Genomic DNA, 19,043 nt, shown 5'->3' with positions numbered 1-19,043 from the left:
TCATTGCTGTTTCAATCTACCAAAATTGAGTTGTCATGAATTTTTGCAATATAATGGAGAGCCAACACGTCATTTCACAAAGAAAATTTTTCAAATAGCAAATATTTGTGTTATGAATTTGGCAGTGGAAAAGCTCATGTCCACATATGACGGAAAGTCATATCTAATTACATATTTTTGCTTCTGGCTCCATCTTGTGGTCAAAAAATATAAACGAACAATGCCTTCAGGCTGTTTCTGGATCATTATGCAGCAGCAATGTTTAAAAAAAGTGTGCTATTGTCCTACACAAATTATGTTATAAATTACAAAATTCACTAACATAAACATGCAAAATACATGTTTTGCAAAACTTGAAAATATGGCTGGATTTTTGAGTTATCCTGTGTTATTCTATTTTGATTCATGCAGTTAAAAAAAAAGATTCATTGACTTTCAAAAAATTCAGGAGAATATCTGCACACCTCATTATTGAATAGCTTGCAGAGCAACCTATATAGGCAATGATTGTCAGGGCTTCCCTGTCCTGTATGTTCTTTATTTAGTTAGTCATTTATTTTTTGTTCTCTTGGTGGGCAGGGTTTACCTGCTGCCCAACACGTGGTTTGGATGAGTTGTTAATTAACACGGTTCTCCATGAGTTAATGGCGTGTTGAGAAGGTAATGCAATCATTTGAATCAGCTGCTTGGGAGCAGGTTAGCATTTAACTTAACATGTAGGGCAGCAGGCCTGAGGACCAGCTTCAGCAACCACTACTGCACTCCAGCTTTTTATATAACTAAAAACCACCTTTATTTGGAATTATAAAGGTTCCAGTTTTGTCATATTAGTTGCGTAAAGGACTTAATTTGCTTATGCATTAATTGGCCTTATTTAATAACACTTGGTTGTGAACTTGACTTTTTAGGGTGCAAATGTAAATTGAAATATAGACGTTAATAACATATATGCCCTTTCTGAATTGCTACCTTGTTTCCCCTTTTCAAAAGCTTAGAAACAGTTTCCTGTGTCAGAATAAATTGATCTGTGATTGATTTACTGGTGTTTTGGAAGGAACCAAAAGTCTGCACTTAGCAGGATTGCTTAAACCTGGCTTGATTAGGATGTTCCTCTGCAGCTTGGTAGGACATGCTTGAATTACATGTGGAATTAAACTTTGAATTGAACCACAAGACGATGTCTTCAGTTCTTGCACAGGCCACTTTTTTTTTCCAAATAAATTTCACATGCTGTTGTAAAATAAATTACGGTAATGAAACAAACTTGGACATGTGAAACATGGTCGACTCATACTCGACTGTTCAGTTCACAGGAAGCAACCCTCTGCGCGAGCTATTTCGGCTTAAGACCGTCCGCTAAGCTAACTTAGCTGCTCACCATTTAAAAGCACGGTGCTTCTGTTTAAGTGAGCTTCAGCGCTCACTGTGTCCAGTTGTTCAGTCAGAAGGCTCCTGTAGTTACAGGAAGTTGCCATTTTGTTTTCTCTTCCTAAACTTTATTTGGTTTTATATTTTTATAATCTTCTTAAACTAGTTCATTATTTAATAATGTTGAAAACGTTATGGCGCGTGCTAGCTATAACGCAAAGACCAATCAGTTGTAGAGGCTGTAGGGAGATATAAATGAGATGGTTGCTATAGAGACGCCTGTGACTGAAGAGCTGAACTCAGGAGCCCGACAGATTTCGGAGGTTATTTAGGTATGTAGCACGCTAATGAAATAATAAATTGAATATTTAATGTGCCAAAACGCCTGCTGGTATGGCGGTTATTATTTTATCAACAAGAAAAAGACCTATGTGCAAGCGAGTTTGTTTAAAAAAGACTTTTAGTTAAACTGACCTTTGTAGGAAAGTGAAGACGCTAGCAAAACGTTAGCGATGCTAGGTGTTGGCGTGAACAAGTTTCGGTAAAACTTGCCTTTTCCTCGTTGCGATCACTTTAAAAGGCAAAATAATTTCACGAAGGGGTTTTAAGCCAATACGTTGCCCTTGCTTTAGACATTGAATGGGTTCTTAAATCAAAGTCATGCTGGAGCTTTTAGTAGAAAATGTACTGTTGAGTTATTTCCAAAAACCGAACTGTACTCATGTTCACGGCCCGGGGTGCTAACGTTAGTTGCAACGCTAGCTGGCGGTAACTCGGAGAAGTGAATTGACCTGGAGCCAACAGGTGGAAATGTTGAGAGAACTTGGTAGCAGTGTAATATCCTCCATTTTGTACCGTCTAACACGGTATGCATACAAACACCGTGAGGTTGTACTCGCTTGCTAAATAAAGGTAACATCCCCCAAAATTGTTTGCCGTTATTGGTTCTCGAGCTGCCCCTTGTTTTTTTTTCCTCGGAAGAAATTATTATTGTTCTGAATTTAAGTACTTGAGAAACGAATCAGTATTTTATTATATTCTTACTCTATGTCTAAAGAATGAATATGTAGAAGGATACTCCAATCGGTGAATAAAAGTTTATAGTGGCAAAACATGACACTGACGCAAGTGTTGGTCTATTTCCTTAGTGGTTCTGATGAGTAGTTACAGGTGCAGCTCAAAAATATTTGAATATCATGACAAATGCTACACAATCATGTCCAAAAGCCAGTCTTTTAGACCCTCCACAATGAGGGCGAGCAACAAAAGGTCAATGCTAAAAACGCTGCTTGTTCTAGGGTTGTATTCAAGCTAGAAAGTTCAGTGGAAGGAAAAGATGCACCAGTAACGGGGATAACTGCAGCCTTGAGAGGATTGTCAAGCAAAATCCTATTGAGAATGTATGAGCTGATGAGACGTCAGACCCAACATGGACCTGAATGCTGATGTCCTCCATGCCACGCTGCATCAATGCAGTGGTTTTTGCAAAAGGAGGCCAGACCAAATTTTGAGTGCAAAAAAATGAACAATACATATAGATGTGTTTTTTTTATTGCTTAATAATGTTCTAATTTCTGAAACACTGAATTTTGTGCTTCTGTTATCTCTAAGCCATAATCATGACAATTACAAAATAAAGGCTTGAAATAGTTCACCATAATAAATCAATGTTCAATTTAAGTGTCACTTTCTCAAATGATTGAGAAAACGCATAGATTTTTGTTTCATGATATTCAAATGTATTTGGGGTGACATGCACAGTATTGTTTTCTGTGATGTGTGCTCTGCATGTTTGCCGACAGGGTCTTTCACTGAACAAGCTCCCGATTGGCCATTAGAAGGTGGAAAATATTTTTCAGTATTGTCCTTCATTTGAACAGAATCATCTCTGAAAGCAGAAGTCCTTCCTTTAATAATGTGTTATCTTCACCTTTAAGTGTGTTGTCCAGGCCCAGTTTTCACCTAATTCTTTAATAATGTGTTCTTACTTTGATTTCATGTAAACCTTAGACTAAGAATTATCAGGAATAAAAGTATTATTCTAACTTGACTAACTGAAAGTGTAGCGTCGTAATTGGAGACATCAACTTGTATTTTTTTCACCTGCAAATTACTTACCATGAAGAACATTACGACTTTTCATATGTTCAAAATAACCTGTTTTTATGCACAATTAAACCATGCATTTTGTGCATTTTTCTATTGCTTAATTCGGTGGCCCTTTTTTCAGTTGGTGCTATTTATTTATTTATTTTCAATTGCTTTTCTTCCATAGCAACTTTTTAGTCAGCTTCTGGAAATGAGGTCAGTGTGGCAGCAGGACATGGATTGCATTAGATTACTAAATAATACTTTTAACTGTTGAACACTGAACAATACAAAACTATCGAACAATTCAGAGTGCACAGAGTTGTGTATCTTCATGGTTTCATAGCACAAATCTATATTTGTGCTATGACTGTAGCCCTTAAACGTTGCTGGGTTCCTTTACAGAAATCATTTTAACCAGCTGTTTGAAATCTTGGTTTAGTTGTAATCGATATTGAATTAGCTATTTAATCTTAATAGGTTAGGTATCACTATGCTAGCTGTTTGGTAAGATCTCATTGACGATTTGTGTTTTTGATGTTTTTAGTTATTCACTTATCAATTGTATCTCATAAAACATTCAATGAATAAACTGTCATGAGTAGTGATTGAAACATGGATGTAAACATGACGTTTTGGTATAAAACGAGCCATCTACCTCTGCTGAAACGACCGCCTACATTATTTTAAATTCAGACAGTAGGTGGCGCCATCACTCAGCTGAAGATGAGTGTTTTTTTTTTTCCTGCCTGAATATGAAAACCACTAGATTTCAGTGAATAAATCATGCGTTCTTTTCTGTTTCTAAACTGTGTCCTTAACATTTCAGAGTGCAGGTTATTTATTTTCATACTGATATATAATAACCCTCTATCTTGACCTATTTCATAAATGTGTGACACTAGTAATTAATAGAAATGCATGCAATTTTTATTTAGTTCTTTAAGAAACAGTAACTACTTAATCCCAGCATTAATGTAGTTTTCTGTAAATCCTGATTTTCTCTGACTAATAATCCACACCATTTTTTAAACAATGGCTATATAGATTAAAAAGTTTTTATTTATTCTTAAATATTGAATTTATTGGCATTCCTGTTTTTTTTTTTTTTAAGAAATGTTGAATTTATTGGTGTTCGTCTTTAAGGTGTTTTTGATCTGTTTGGGGTTTTTTTTCTCTTAATGAAAATGTAGAAAATACCTGTCTCTGGTGTGTGTTCACTTTCATATTTTACTTGTGACTGATGCACTGATGACTAATTTTATTTCTTCATCAGGAAGGTGTGTGATGAACTCTCTGTTGCGGCAGAGTGTTCTCCAGGCTCCCTTGTCCCATCAATGCTTTTAAACAGGATGGCTGATATGAAAGCCTGCCCCTCCGTGAGCGGGAACCCGCCTCCACCAGAGGTTGTAAATCCCAGGAGCCCCGGGCGCCTGACCAATCAGCTGCTGTATCTGGAGAAGGTGGTGATGAAAGCGCTCTGGAAACATCAGTATTCATGGCCGTTTCGCGAGCCCGTCGATGCTGTCACACTGTGTCTTCCAGTAAGTGCTTCAGTTGTCGGGCAGTGTTTGACTGGTGCAGCACCTTGTGAAAGAATTCAAACTCATTAAACTTTTCCTGCATTTTCTCTTTTTACAAGCACAAACTTTATTTTAGGATTTGCTATGGATGAACATAATATTTATAAAGTATGAGGAAATTGAATTAAAGGTAAAAAATCAGTTAATTAAGGTGTACATGTGCATCCAGGTTCTTTTAAATAAGGGTGCCAAAGTCTGTCCTTGAGGCCCGGCATCCTGCATGTTTTAGTTCTGTCCCTGCTGGTAGTAACAACCTTTTCAGCATGTCAATATTCTTCATAGGCCTTCTAACGAGCCATCATTAGATCAAAGAGCGTTAAACCAGGGAGAGAATTAAAACATGCAGGATGCCGGCCCTCGAGGACCGACTTTGGGCTCTACGTTTCTAAATTGATCCATTTGAAGAAAGTCCAATGCAACAGTCCATTCAGGAGTGAATGAATCAGTAAATAGATTTTAGCTTGTGTGTAATTTAATCTCACAGCAGCTGTTCATGTAAGCGCAAATTCATAATCTGCTTTAGGTCTGGAGATTATCAATGTTAACTATTCCATTCACGGATGTGCTGTGATCTAAACATTTTTCTACAAAGTGAAGCTTTTTTTTTTACAGCCTATGACAGGTTTTCTTCCAAGACAGTTCTATGCTTTAATCAGTCAAGTTTATTTTTACAACACATTTCAGCCACAAGGCAGGTCAAAGCGCTACACATCATAAGATGTGCATCATCAATACACATCAAATATGTTAGTCATTGTTTCAGTGACGCCTGTCTAGAGTCAAAAGCAACTCTAGATATATGGGTTTTTAGTCACGATTTAAAGGAACTCTGTGTTTCAGCTGTCTTGCAGTTTTCTGGAAGTTTGTTCCAGATTTGTGGTGCATAGAAGCTGAATGCTGCTTCTCCATGATTGGTTCTGACACATAGCAGAACCAGAAGACCCGAGTAGTCTGGAAGGTTGATACAACAGCAGATACTTAACTTATCTCTAGATCTTGCTGGATATTAGTCACCTGAAGAAAAATACTGGAAATGTTATTCAGATGAAGGAAGGCCAACTTTGTAACTGTCTTTATATGATTATGGAGGTTTTTGTTTAAGGGATTTTGTTTAAGAGTGTCAGAGTACAAAGAGCTAGATGTAAATGCATGTAACTTTCCAGACTGATTTTTTTATTGCAGTAAAAAAAACATTAAAAGCAAATGTTATTTTTCCGTTTAACTTCAATTCTGTGCTACTTGCTCTGGTCTGTCACCCAAAATCTCCATGACGTCCAGTCAGTATTCTCGTTGTATTGTGACATTGGGGGGGTTGCATGGCTTTGCAAGGTACTGTAATGCACTTGTTGTCTTTGGTCAAAAACCAAAAAGTTTTTCCAAGTGTGGGCTATTTTTATGTATGTTTTTAGGATTATTATAAAATTATTACATATCCTATGGATCTGAGCACCATCAAGAAGCGACTAGAGAACCGATATTACTGGGAAGCAAGTGAGTGTGTAAAAGACTTCAACGCCATGTTCACCAACTGCTACATGTACAACAAGGTGAGAACACGATGCAATACGACACACTGCTTCGTTTGTTTACCTGCACGTCAGCTGAATCTAACATGTCTGTTCTGACTGGAATCAATATTGCTCTTTTGGAGTTGGCCAGCTAGATGGAGATTAATGGAATGGTAAGGCCTTCTAGCCTCAAAGACTTCAATAAAATGAATGGTTCAATGGCTTGTTAGGCTCTGTACAAAGTATTTGATTAGCTGTAATGCAGATAAATCTTTCCCTCTGCTTGCTTAGAAAGTGATAAATGATTTTCAACATGCAGGAGATGGAGGGGGGTCTGCTATTAAAGTTGTTCTTTTATTTCAAATGTCTTCACATCTTCAGAAATGGCACTCCAGGGACATTTACCCTCCAGGGGGATGCCTGTCATTTACTATCAGGAACAATTCTTTTTTACTTTTGGTCATCTTTAAATCTAAAGTAGTTTCTTGCTCAACTGCATGTAAACAAATGTAGTCTCTTGTTCACTTGATGTTTGATTGTTTAAACAGAAGAGCTGTAGCTCTGACTTATCTCAGTAACCCTTCCTCCTTTCTTTCTTTTTTTTCCCACAGCCAGGAGATGATATTGTTTTTATGGCCCAAACCTTGGAAAAGGCCTTTTTGCAGAAATTGTCACAAATGCAAAAGGAGGAGGTGGTCACTACAGTCTCTGTGCTTGAACCACTGAAAGTGAAGAAAAACAACACAGGTGACTCAGAAATATTGGGTATTTCGTCTGGATTTTTTTTTTTTTAGTTTACACATTTATAAAAAAACAAAACAATGCTGCAACCAATGATTATCGATTATTCTGATTAATCAGATAAAGGAAATTGCCAAATGTTGCATATTTTTCATTTAAGTTGCTTTATTCTGTATTAGAAATGCATTTAAAGATGAAAAATAATTAAATTCCTTTTTTAAATGAAATACTTTATTGCCTAACATTGCCTATTGCAGTAACGGCACCCCTTTAGTGAACACTTGATCATTTGTACCAAAGGAGGCATCCACAGCTTAAAAAAGGAGGAAGGTGCTATGGAGAATTTATCTGTTCTCCATGCCAAGTTCTTGATGTATGAGGTTGAAGAAGAGTCAGTGAGTTGAATTCATAAATTCCATTTATTAATACCAAAATACAGCTGGTCCATTTCTCATCCTACCTTTAGGAGTTAGCAGGACAAAATGGCATCAAACACAATTTTTCCATTCTCTTTGTTAGCCTCTATCTAAGCTATGCCCTAAAGAGGGCTTTCCCTAGTGTGTCATATCCTTTAACCTTAGCTTTGAGTGCGTTTCCTAACATGTCATTTCCTTTAGCTTTAGCTTTGCAACTAGCTAAAAGAGATGGATGGAAAACACAGAATTATAAATTCTTAACAGTGTACATGAGCATGATTGACATCACTAAGACCCTCCTCCTGGCTCTGATTGGTTGTTTTGCAATGGGAGAAGGCAGAGGAGCTCCACTTTTCTTTTTTTTCACAGATCATTGTCATTACTGTCATAACATAGTGACAGTTTCAACAAATGTGTAACAAAATATTTTTTTAAATAAAAGTTTCAGCTTTAGATTTGTTTTTATTCTTTTTACTTTAAACTAAAGTTTTAGTTTTGTTAGTATAGGTTTAGTTTGAACTGAAGTTTTGTATCTAAAACTATGCCACTTTAGGAGTCCTGGGTAGAACAGGCTTAATTTGAATGTAAAATGTCTAGACTTTTATATATTTACATGTTTAATTACTACTCCCCTTGTGTTGTTCTTTACAGAAAACTGCCTTTTTTTTACTCCTGTATCCTGCAGCTAACGATTAACCAATTACCAAATTAGTTGATTATTATTTCAATAGCCGAGTCATTCCGATTAATCGTTTCAGCCATAAAATAAAGTACTGGTTTAACCCCATAGCATACTCTTCCAGTAACTTCTGTGACCTGTCTAACATGTAAAGTTCCACCCAACCCATGCGAGTGTTTTTAATCCCCACCTGAAGCAGATGCAGTGAAGCAGAAGTCTGGTATATCAGACGTTGTTCTCCAGCAGATGGTGACGGTCATTCCTCCAGATATGGCTCAGATCAACCCACCCAACGGACTCGCTGCAAAAACACACACAACAGTAAGGTTTGATTAGTTCATGCGGCCTGTATCCTGAATGTGTCTACATGCTGTAGTGAATGACATGCAGAGCTCATCTCTTTCCCTTCCTGTCTGAATATTCAGATTAAAAAAACCTTGAAGCGGAAAGCCGACTCTGCAACATCGGCCCCTTCCGTCTTCACAAACAGTGAGATCTCCCCTGATGAGGAACCTTCAGTGCCTTGCACGTTGTTCTTCAGAACAAGCAACGGACGGCCCATCAAGCCCCCTAAAAAGGACTTGCCTGCTTTTGAGGATAAGAGGGTCAGAATGCCAGAGCAGCTCAGGTACTGCAACAACATCCTGAAAGAAATGCTCTCAAAGAGGCACTACGCCTACGCCTGGCCCTTTTACACGCCGGTGGATGCAGTGGCTTTGGGGCTCCATGACTACCATGACATCATCAAACAGCCGATGGACCTGAGCACCATCAAGGTAAAACTACCAAGACGTCAGAATATTTGAAGCATTCCAAAAGCCAGTTTGTTCTGATGCAAGTTTTAATCTCTAGAAAAAAATGGACCAGCAGGAGTACAGAGACGCCAAGGAATTTGCTGCTGATGTGCGACTGATGTTCTCAAACTGCTACAGATACAATCCTCCGTCGCATGATGTTGTCTACATGGCCAAAAAACTGCAGGTACGCTGCTCTTCCTGTCTAGTTTAGGGTGAGATCACCCGATTCAAACCCTACTTTAAGTATGATTGAGCCAGTTTGAAGAGACATAAAGACGCTCTCCAACAGTATACAACAGTTGCCCCCAAACTACGGCCCGCGGGCCGGATCCGACCCGCCTCCACATTTAGTCCGGCCCCCTGAACAATACCAGAGAGCATTCAGATTTTTTTTTATATATTGTATTTTCCGGTTTAACCACCAGGGGGCTCTTTAGCAGGAGGTGTGTCCTGTAAACTGGGGCTGTTTTGTTTTGCATGGTGCATTGCTGCCATCTGTTGGACTTTTAGGGAACTGCTTGACTTTTATGTTATTTAATTAGTACGGTTGTTTCGGTTGTTTGCTAGCGGTAGAGCAAATGTTATGAACGCCGCATTCCCGTTCGAATTCTTCGAAGCAATGCCTGTAAGAAGCAGCTTATACTTCAAAACAAGCCTTTATGTTAATATATGAGGAATTCATGTGTTAAAGTTACTTTCCCTCAATGGAATATATACTAGTCAGTCCCAGTGACCGTTTCACTAACGGTTTTTGCCCATGTGCTTTCTGGGTAAAAATCAATCTAGAAATGCGTGCACCCCACCCACCCCCGAACAATTTCCAGCAGCGCATGTGATAAATGTGTAACACTTTTTCTGTTACAAACTGACTCCGGCCCCCCACCAGAGAAGGGAAAAGTTAAGTGCCATCACAGGAAAAAGTTTGGGGACCACTGGTATACAATTTAATCCCAAGAAGCTTTGCTACCAAAAAGAGATAATCAGACAAACACACATTCCCCTTTTTGTGCAAACTTTTTTTCCTTCCTTCAACAGGAGGTTTTTGAAGCCCGCTACATGAACATTCCCCAAAAACCAGAAGGGTGTTCCCTCTCTCTGCAGTGTGCCGAAAACCGGCAGTCGAACAGAGTCGGAAGTCCCTCAACATCTGAGAGTTCTCTGAGCAACAACTCCTCTGAGTCAGAGAGGTCATCAGATGAGGTTGCCATGCAGCTGGCTCATCTGGAAGAGAAGGTTTGGCATCACACAGGCACAAGTGCAATATAGTGCATAAAATTTTCCTCATTTTCTGGTTACTTTGGTAGTTGAAAGCGGTCAGCGATCAGCTGAAGCGGCTCACCAAAGAGCCTCTGAAGCCAAAGAAGAAAGAGAAGCTGAAAAAGGAAAAACGAGCCAACGAGAAGGGCCTTTCTCGACTGAAGAACGTTTCTGCAAAATACAACACCATAGTGCAAATGATTTCGAAATGCAAAGGCACCTCTCTGTAAGGGTCACAAAAATGGAGTTTGGTTTTTGTACCCTACAACTAGCATTAGCTCAAGATAAACCATAATTGTCTTTTGTGTGGTTGTTTTTGTTTTGTTGCGTTTGCAGGCATGGAGTTAAACCCCACAATCCCGGAGTCCCGGCAAAGTGCAGCGAGGTCGTTTCAGTTCCACTGAGTAACCAGGAGAAAATGCAGCTAAAGGCAGACATCGACAAGCTACCCAGTAAAAAACTGATCGAGATGCTGAACCTCATCAAGAGCAGAGAGACGTGTTTGGAAACGGCTGAATCTGGGGAGGTGGAAGTGGACTTTGAAAAGCTCAAAGCTTCCACTCTCAGAGCCTTGCAGCAGTTTGTTGCTGCCAGTCTCAGTAAATGCAACAGCAGCAGAAACAGTAAGAACACCTCACCTCCTCCACTGCTCAAGCTATACTGCTCCAGTCTTTGTTTTTCATGCTGTTCTCCATCTAAATGACTGTTTAACACGTTTATGTGTTTTCTGCATTAGAAAAAAAGTTGTTGATCCCCAAGGGAGGACTGAAGAATGAAAAAACAAAGGAAGGTGGAAAGAGATCAGTTATGAGTAACAAAAAGAACATGTTGATGAAACAGAAACCACTGGGTAGGATCGGGTCAACACGTTTCAAGGATCTGCTTCCTAATTTGAGGCACTGAGATTTTAAAACGTTTTCTTGTTGTTTTGTTTTCGTGAACTGTTTAAGTGGAGGTCTCCGCTAACAGCCGCCAGTCGCCTTTCAGCAAAAGCAGCAGCTCCTCGTTCAGCTCTGGCAGCAGCAGTGACAGCAGCTCCAGCTCCAGTGATGGCAGTGACTCTGAATCAGGTTGGCTTCTTACTTTGTCCTCTACTTTTGGCTGGTTCACCTAAGATTCACACAAATGTTAAACTGTTTTCAGTTTGCCTACACCCACAAAAGGTTTGGAAACTCCTTTTTTATTCCCATATTTTAAATGTCCTTTTTCAGTATACCACATCTTCAGATAAATTTTTTCACAACAGAAGAACATTTATTTTATCCGACATCTAATCCACATTCTCGTTTCTTTTTTTGTTTATGAAAACAAATTAAATTAGAAGTCCATTTTGCTACAGTAACTAACCCTCACATTTTATCCTTTTTTATATTATTTATTTGGTGTCACTCAGATAAAATTTCTTCATGAGACAGTTTTTTTTTTTTGTTTGTTTATGGATGATATATTTACTCAGCTGTAAGTTAGTGATGAACCTTTTTGTTGTTGTTTGATAATGAACGTATATGACTCATCAAAAGCTTTTTGTTGAAGTTTTTGGTACTTGCAGTAATGCAATTCTACCACAAGGTGGGAGTAATGCACATGGTTTGCCCACAGCAATTTGCAAATTATACATTTGGGTGGAAAAATATACAAGTCAAAACTTGGAACGGTTTGTAATTTTCATGAGAGCCACACCTTGACTGTGAGGGATGGACTCGAAAAGAAAAATTATGCAGAAAAACGCATTGCATAATTAGCATTTATTGCATAAAATAAGTACCATATTTTATAAAATAGAACATAATAGATATAACCGAAACTGTTATTTAATTCCAACTATTCCAGTCGTTTCTGACCAGGTTGTCAAACCCTGCAGCAAGGATTTTGGCTCTTATCCAGAACATTCAGGTTTCTGGAGTGTCGCTAGGCAACACAAAGTTTCAGCACCCTCCAAAGACTGGCTGTTGGTTTCAGGTCATGGCGATACATGACCTCACCCATCCTCCCCTCAATATGGTGCAGTCCTCCTGTCCCTTTTGCAGAGAAGCACACTCGAAGCATGATGCTTCCACCACTATGCTTCACGGTTACCATGGTGTTCTTGGTTGAGTACATCCCACAAAGTTTTATTTTGGTCACATATGACCTCGTGACCTTCTCCCATGCTGGGTGGTAGGTGTCAACTGCATAAATAGTGCAATAATTATTTAAAAATCTCACAACATTATTTGTAATGTTTTTAGATTCTGTCTCACAGGGAAAAACTTGAAAAATGAGTGCACCAGACGCATGCTTTCACTACTGTATGTCGCTCAAAATATGACGCCTATAAAAATCTTGAACAACCGATTGTGTTTCCTGTTTTATTTGGATAAACAAAAGCAAAGTATGGCAAAAGTTGAGTTACTCCTGGAGTCCCTGAAGATTAACACTGTAATAAAATGTACTGCTGAAAACATGCAGGAATTTGTGAAGGTCATCCAGTTTGGATCAGAAAGTTTTCCATAAAAACCTTGTCATGAATCTGATGTTAATTTAGTTTTCTTTAAGTTTATTGTGAGGCTGGTTGACTGAGCCCTGCTGAGGAGTCCAGTGTTTCTGTGGTTGCTTTAACAGTAAAGGTGTGACTCACATTTGCTTACCCTCACATCTACCTTTTTTTTTCTTTCTGGACAAGAAATCCTGCCTGTAGCTTTTACAAAATTATTAACCTGATTTATTCAGGTCACTGAAAACAACCCGTTTTATTTTCCTGTAGCGTTTGATATGTTGCAAAAATAGAAGTGTAGAAGCGAGACATGGTTAAAATCAACGCGTATTAACAGAAATGCATTAGAGTTGTGTAGCTCAGCCACATATCGGCTGATTCCAGAATCCAGACTGTTTCACAACAAAGTGGTGATAATAGATTATATAGTTCAGTATCTGAGCTGCAGAGATCTTTCAGATTAGCATGTCATGAATATATAATCTGTCGTTGATAAGCATGGCTGAGCATTAGCTCTTCAAGGTTGTGGCCGTCTTACTGCCAAGAGATCTGACATTCCTCTTTGTGGTTGATGGAAGAGATTGAAATTTAAAACTTCTGCTTTACTCCTGCTCTGAAACCACATCAGGGCTTTACGATGGCATATTTGGGCCATTGTAGAGTGGAAAACAAACACACACAAAGCAGGAGTAAGTTTCCACCAAAATAATCTCTGCAATTTCCACTTCTTTTTTTCTAGAAAATTTGAGGGGTATTTTTTTCTAACAAATTTTCAACCTTTGAAACTGAGAAATGTCCTTTTTTTTCATTCTTTCTTTCTTTCTGAGATTAATCAAAAAATGTTAGTACTTTTTCTTGGAATTTTACTTTTTTTTTTATCTACTAAGGCCCTAATGCTCTGCTGTACGGATTTGAGGTCAGTTTTTGTATTATTGAAGCTTTTGAAATGTTGATCAGCTGCATAGTTTTGCTTGTCAAACATTTATTTGTTTGACATGGTTCTGATTTTCTTTGCCATATCTCTTGTTAAGCAGATTTCTGATTCTATTGGGACTTTCTGGTTGAATAAAGACGGAATATTAAGAACAAATAATCGGATGTGTAGCCTTGTGGATTGAAAAGCTTGATTTGTGTGTTTCTTTTGGTTTTGTTTTTTTACAGTGCCAAAACTGAAGAAAATGTCTAAGGATCCCTGTCAAAAAGTTCACCAAAAGGTAGAAGCACACATTTTCCTCTTAGGATTACAACTTGGCATATTGCAGTAGTGATAAATGTTTATTCTTCAATAAAAGGTGACTCACAATCTCAGCAATAAGCGGGTATCAGAGATCAGACAGTCGGCGAAGGCCTCGATCAGAACCCGTCATCCCTCACACCCCATCAAGTCCACGCTTCTAGAAACTAAAAACGACCAAACATCGCAAATCCCAGGCCACTTCTACAACGAGCTGCCCATGTCCCCGCAAGGTAAATCTGTGCCTCCCTGAGCTTTTAGGAGGAATTACCTGATTTGTCAGCTTTGGCTTCAGGTCTGATCTATCTTGTATGTTCAAGTAAACATTTTAGTAAAGGTGTTCGACATGGTGTAATTTATTGTTGGCAGATTTGTCTGCGCTCTTATCCCCTATGGCCTCCCCTGGAGCGCTGCCAGACTGGGCTGCTGCCAGATTTGAGGTACTCTTCACAAAATGGAAGAACTTGGCAGTGCCAGGTTCTTGCAAAGCCTTTTTTTATTTCTAAATCCTTTCTGACGTTTCTGAAGTCCATTTGGAATCGGAATAAAGCTTGGAACCAGGCCCTACCATTACAGTTAAAACGAATGTACAGTATTTACACTGAATAAAGTCTCACTGTCTGAAGTTGAATCCGGCCAAAATTCTTTTGTTTTAGGTTAAAACTACCAAAATGATTTGTTTGTTCAATGCCACAATACTGAGAAAATATGTCAGAGATTTATCCAGTTAAATAATTTTTTTTTAACCTATTGGACGTTTCCAAAGTCATGACATCATCATCATTATCATCATATGGCCTTTCCTTCATTGTTTAAAGAGACAGTAATCACTCTGTATGGAAACTTTAATGATTTTTGAAGTCATTGATCAATAAATCTGAAATATTCTTTCTTTCATAATTGTGACATTTAGCAAATAGGAAAAAATTAAATTCTGACTGACCTAAAATGAAAACTTGAGTCTTCTTTATCATTGAAGTGGGGGAAAAAATTATGTCTTTATTCAGTGTATGCAAACTTTTTGTTCACCTGTAAAATTTTCATTTGAATAATAGCATATTTGCATTGTGCTTTAACTGTGAAGAATAGAATAGTTTCTCCATAGAGCAGCATGTGTCCAGCATCAGAATGACTCTGTGTTAAACCCAAATGTCTCCTGTATCAGGGTGCAGTGCTGTCTCCTCTCACCGACAGTCCGCTGCTCTTCAAAGAAGAGATGGGTGACAGTAAGTTCCTTAAAAACACATGATCTGATGTCACTCTATTGCCAGTTTAGTGGCATAAAACCTTCTTTTTTCTTCTTCTGGAAGTTTATTTGACGGATTTCCGGGATCCTGAAGATTTTCCTGATGGTCGGGGGAGCGAGCTACCACTCAGCCAGACCACGAGTAAATCTACCGAAGAGGAGAAATCCCAGATTCCTAAAAAGGTTAGGAAAAACCCTAACCAGAACAGATGAAACTAACCCTAACCCGCTCGGCTCCTTCAGACTAGCCAACCTCAATTGGCAAACACTTGGTGGAACTGTGCTTCTGCTGAGCTCATTATACAAGATACTTCTGAGTGTAATGCTGGTAAAAATGTTGTTAAAGTGTTAATAGAGGAGCCATGTTGTGATCATTTCCTAAAGCTGGAGATTCAAAATATAGCAGTGTTTTTTTGAAAAGACAGAGGCCCTATTTCAAGGCATTAAATTAGGAAGTCACATTTGTTCTAAGTAATGTTTGATATAAACCGCTTTTTTTTAATATAACAACTGAAGGTTATGTTGTTACTTGATTGTGTTGTAAAATGGCAACATGTGCCTGGAATTGGAAAACATATGATGCCCCTTTGAAGCAAACTTCTGACTAATTCTGTCACTTTTCTTTGTCAGGACATTTTCTTGAAAAATGCAGAGTCATGGGCAAAACTTGTGAGGCAGTCGGTCACTCCAGCTGCTATCAAGGCCTCTAAAGAGAGCTTCCAGATGTTCCGCAAAGCCGCCATAGAAAAGGAAGAACGGGAGAAAGCCCAAAAGAAGAAAGCATTGGATGAAAACGGAGTGGTGGAGCCTGTTGAAAAGAACAGGTGTTCACCAAAGAACACAATCTCTGCTCCACGTTTAAGCTAATTAAGTTGTTCTTCATGTTCCTGTGACTCAGAGTTTGTCTCCTACAGCTTTCCAGCTTTGAGTAAAACAGAGCATCCTCCTGAGAAGATTAAAGAAGATCCGGATTTGCTGGAGAGCATCTGCCCGGAGGCCGGGTTGGAAGCTCCAAAACGAGTGGAGCAGCTGAGGCCTCAAAGTGAAGCGAAGGCCCAGAGCCAGCAGTTTTCTGTGGATAAAGAGCGAGAACTGGCCCGCAGGAAAGAGCAGGAGCGTCGCAGGAGGGAGGCTGTTAGTACACTGCTCCGTTTCTCACTCTGGAACATTTCACTGTAGCACAGGGTTTCCCACCAGTGTTTTTTGTTGTTTGTTTTGTTTTGGATTTTTATACACCAGTAACAGTGATCACAAAGACAGGTTAAGCTTAGTTTATTGAAATTCGTGAGCCATCGATCTCTTTGGCAGGTGCTTCTGAAGACCATCTTCGCCTCTATTGATCAATTTGGAGAATAACTGCACCAAAGTATGCATTAAGTATCAAAGCTGCTAGTATCAATAATGAGACGCATATTAACGCATCGTTCTAAACCATAATTGGTGGCATCCATTAATTTTTATTTTTCTTGGTGCAAATGCATTGAGCATCTGAACACACAGTGAAGTCCATAATATGAGAAAATTACATTAAAAAAACACATTAAATGACATGCTGTTTGTATGTCATGTTCATCTTATTAGTGACCAGCTGCTAGATTTCAGGGCATTTTTGTCCAATCAGTACACAAGGGCAGACACAACCGGACGATCGCCGCTGTATTAAAAATCTCTGACAATACATGGAGCTGCCGTTCTGCTCCAGTCCTACTCACACCCAGTTTAACTGAAGTTTTGACTCTTTCTACCCATTTTTTGCTAAAGCTTCAGTGAGCTTTAGGAGAGGGTTGACTATTTAAAAATATGATGGCATGTGGTTGTACATACACAACACACAGACTAGTTTTATTTAGTCCACTGCTGTATTTCCTTTATTGTTGTATTTATTTCTAAAATTTCTTGTCAACTTTTAACATTTTGTTTTAAACTTTTAAATGTTGTTCAGCTGGTGGACTGCGTCTGGCTCCGCTACCAACAGGTTTAGCCAGTTGCTGGGGGAAACCCTGCTGCAACCGTTGACATAACGTTTTAACTGTTCTTCTCTTTGTATAGATGTCTTGTATTGACATGACCATGCAGCGGGAGATCATGACCTCATTTGAACTTGGCCTGGACTGAAGAAGGAAGCTGCAAACCAAAGCTCTACCCTCAAAGATCTTCAGTTGTCTCTCTGGCTTGGGGCAAGAAACTTAAAGCCTGAAAGGTTAAACTATGGGAGGAGGTGTAAAAGATAAAATGCAAATAGGTCTGATCTTCTGTTAGCATTTGATATTTGCACTAACGCACTCTTAAAGTGTTTATAGCACTGTTATTATTTGAACTCACATTTACTACATTATTGTTCATCCTTTGACAGTTTACTGCATTTTGTCAGAAATGTTACGTTCTGTTAGTTCTCGGATTTAATCGATTCCTTTAAGGAGATTTACAATAAATATATTTTTTTTCACAAATGCAGATTTGAGTGCATCATACATTCCTGCATTACAGTAATAATATGTAGAATAATGGAATAGGGTTCAAAAGATTTCCCAGCTTAAAGATTTACTTCAGCTTTTTGCTGGGCTATTATTACAATGTTAACTATACATGCACTGTGTTGTTTGGTCATACGTACAGTTGTGACTGTTCTGCAGTCATGAACAATAGTAGCAGATCTTCCAAGATGTTTGTATATGTTTAAAAAGGTTTTCTTTTAATTAACAAAATAAAGCTATTTTTCACTAATCAGTCTACACCGACCAATGATTTAGTCTGATATCTCATTTACATTTTGCTCCGTAAAGTTCCTCTTTGACCACAAACTCCTCCATTTAAGTGTCCTTGGAGTTTTCATGTTATTTAAAAAAGAAAAAAAAAACATGAACTATGAAATTTAAGAAAACATTTCAATTTTGATCTCTGAATAAGCTTCAACAATGTGGAGTCTATTTCTTTTAATACATTTAGATTTGAGATTGAAATAAAAAAAAATCCTATTAGAGTCCAGTAAAAACAATATCCTCTTAAGTCCTGATCCATTAAATTGCCAAAAGTCTTCATTTATGAATTGTGGCATCCAGTTTTTAATCCACAACGTTTAACGTCATAGTTTCATCTGTTCTGTAAAGACTTTTCACAGGGTAAAAGTGTTTATGGGGAATTTACCAATCTTTCAGACATGCATTTTGAGGATGACAATGTGTGGCTCACAGTCTTTGCTGTCTTTACTGTAAGTTTTATCTGGTTCTCAGGAGACTTTGCTGGCCTTTCAAGTGCATCCATGTCTTTATGAACCTTGCTTTGTAGACTTATCAATCACCGTGAAGAACATGACTTGGAAGCAAGTGCTCAACCATGGAATCTCTGCACACTTATTGTTAACATGAAGCTAACCTCTAAAGTCATAAAGGCCTGTAGCTATTGATTCAAAAAGTTGATTATCTCTGTGGACCATGTGGCATTCTTTAACGCTGAGTGCAGCCTCTTTACAAATGTCCTGGATCACATTTGACCTCTAACTATTAATATTTTTAGCACACCCCTTTTGATTATTTCAAATAGATTATTACAACCTCAGCCATCATGTCATAGTTCATGTATGTGAAACTGCCTGGTGAGATATTTGAGAAATAACTTGGTAAATCCAGAGCAGCTGATTGCATTCTAAGCACGCA

The 19,043-nt window shown here is 38.4% G+C and overlaps 1 protein-coding gene across 2 annotated transcripts; it reads left to right on the top strand.

Moving 5' to 3' along the window:
- Positions 1-1,497: 1,497 nt before the first annotated feature.
- On the top strand, positions 1,498-18,120 carry brdt (bromodomain, testis-specific). 2 transcript variants are annotated; one of them, XM_017304233.1, is made up of 20 exons: positions 1,498-1,700; positions 4,733-5,000; positions 6,449-6,586; positions 7,159-7,294; positions 8,583-8,704; positions 8,809-9,159; positions 9,236-9,364; positions 10,216-10,413; positions 10,485-10,663; positions 10,774-11,060; positions 11,174-11,287; positions 11,388-11,507; positions 14,072-14,124; positions 14,203-14,377; positions 14,514-14,584; positions 15,310-15,370; positions 15,455-15,573; positions 16,021-16,214; positions 16,305-16,524; positions 17,440-18,120. In XM_017304233.1, exons 2-20 carry the CDS (start codon positions 4,794-4,796, stop codon positions 17,503-17,505), a joined length of 2,940 nt encoding a protein of 979 aa, XP_017159722.1. In that variant the 5' UTR covers positions 1,498-1,700; positions 4,733-4,793; the 3' UTR covers positions 17,506-18,120. The 2 variants fall into 2 exon arrangements, with proteins under 2 accessions (XP_017159722.1, XP_008405980.1); XM_008407758.2 differs by having other exon boundaries at positions 1,499-1,700; positions 8,580-8,704.
- The last annotated feature ends 923 nt before the right edge of the window (positions 18,121-19,043 follow it).

This window comes from Poecilia reticulata, linkage group LG4, assembly GCF_000633615.1.
Source record: "Poecilia reticulata strain Guanapo linkage group LG4, Guppy_female_1.0+MT, whole genome shotgun sequence".
Taxonomy (NCBI): Eukaryota; Metazoa; Chordata; class Actinopteri; order Cyprinodontiformes; family Poeciliidae; genus Poecilia; species Poecilia reticulata.
This window is presented reverse-complemented; position numbering and strand designations above follow the sequence as displayed.

Excerpts from the sequence above, each read along its gene's own strand:
- brdt (XM_008407758.2), top strand. The coding sequence starts at position 4,794 with ATGCTTTTAAACAGGATGGCTGATATGAAAGCCTGCCCCTCCGTGAGC. Across the intron at positions 8,705-8,808 it reads CTGCAAAAACACACACAACA|ATTAAAAAAACCTTGAAGCG; the intron begins GTAAGGTTTGAT and ends CTGAATATTCAG. Across the intron at positions 14,125-14,202 it reads GTCAAAAAGTTCACCAAAAG|GTGACTCACAATCTCAGCAA; the intron begins GTAGAAGCACAC and ends CTTCAATAAAAG.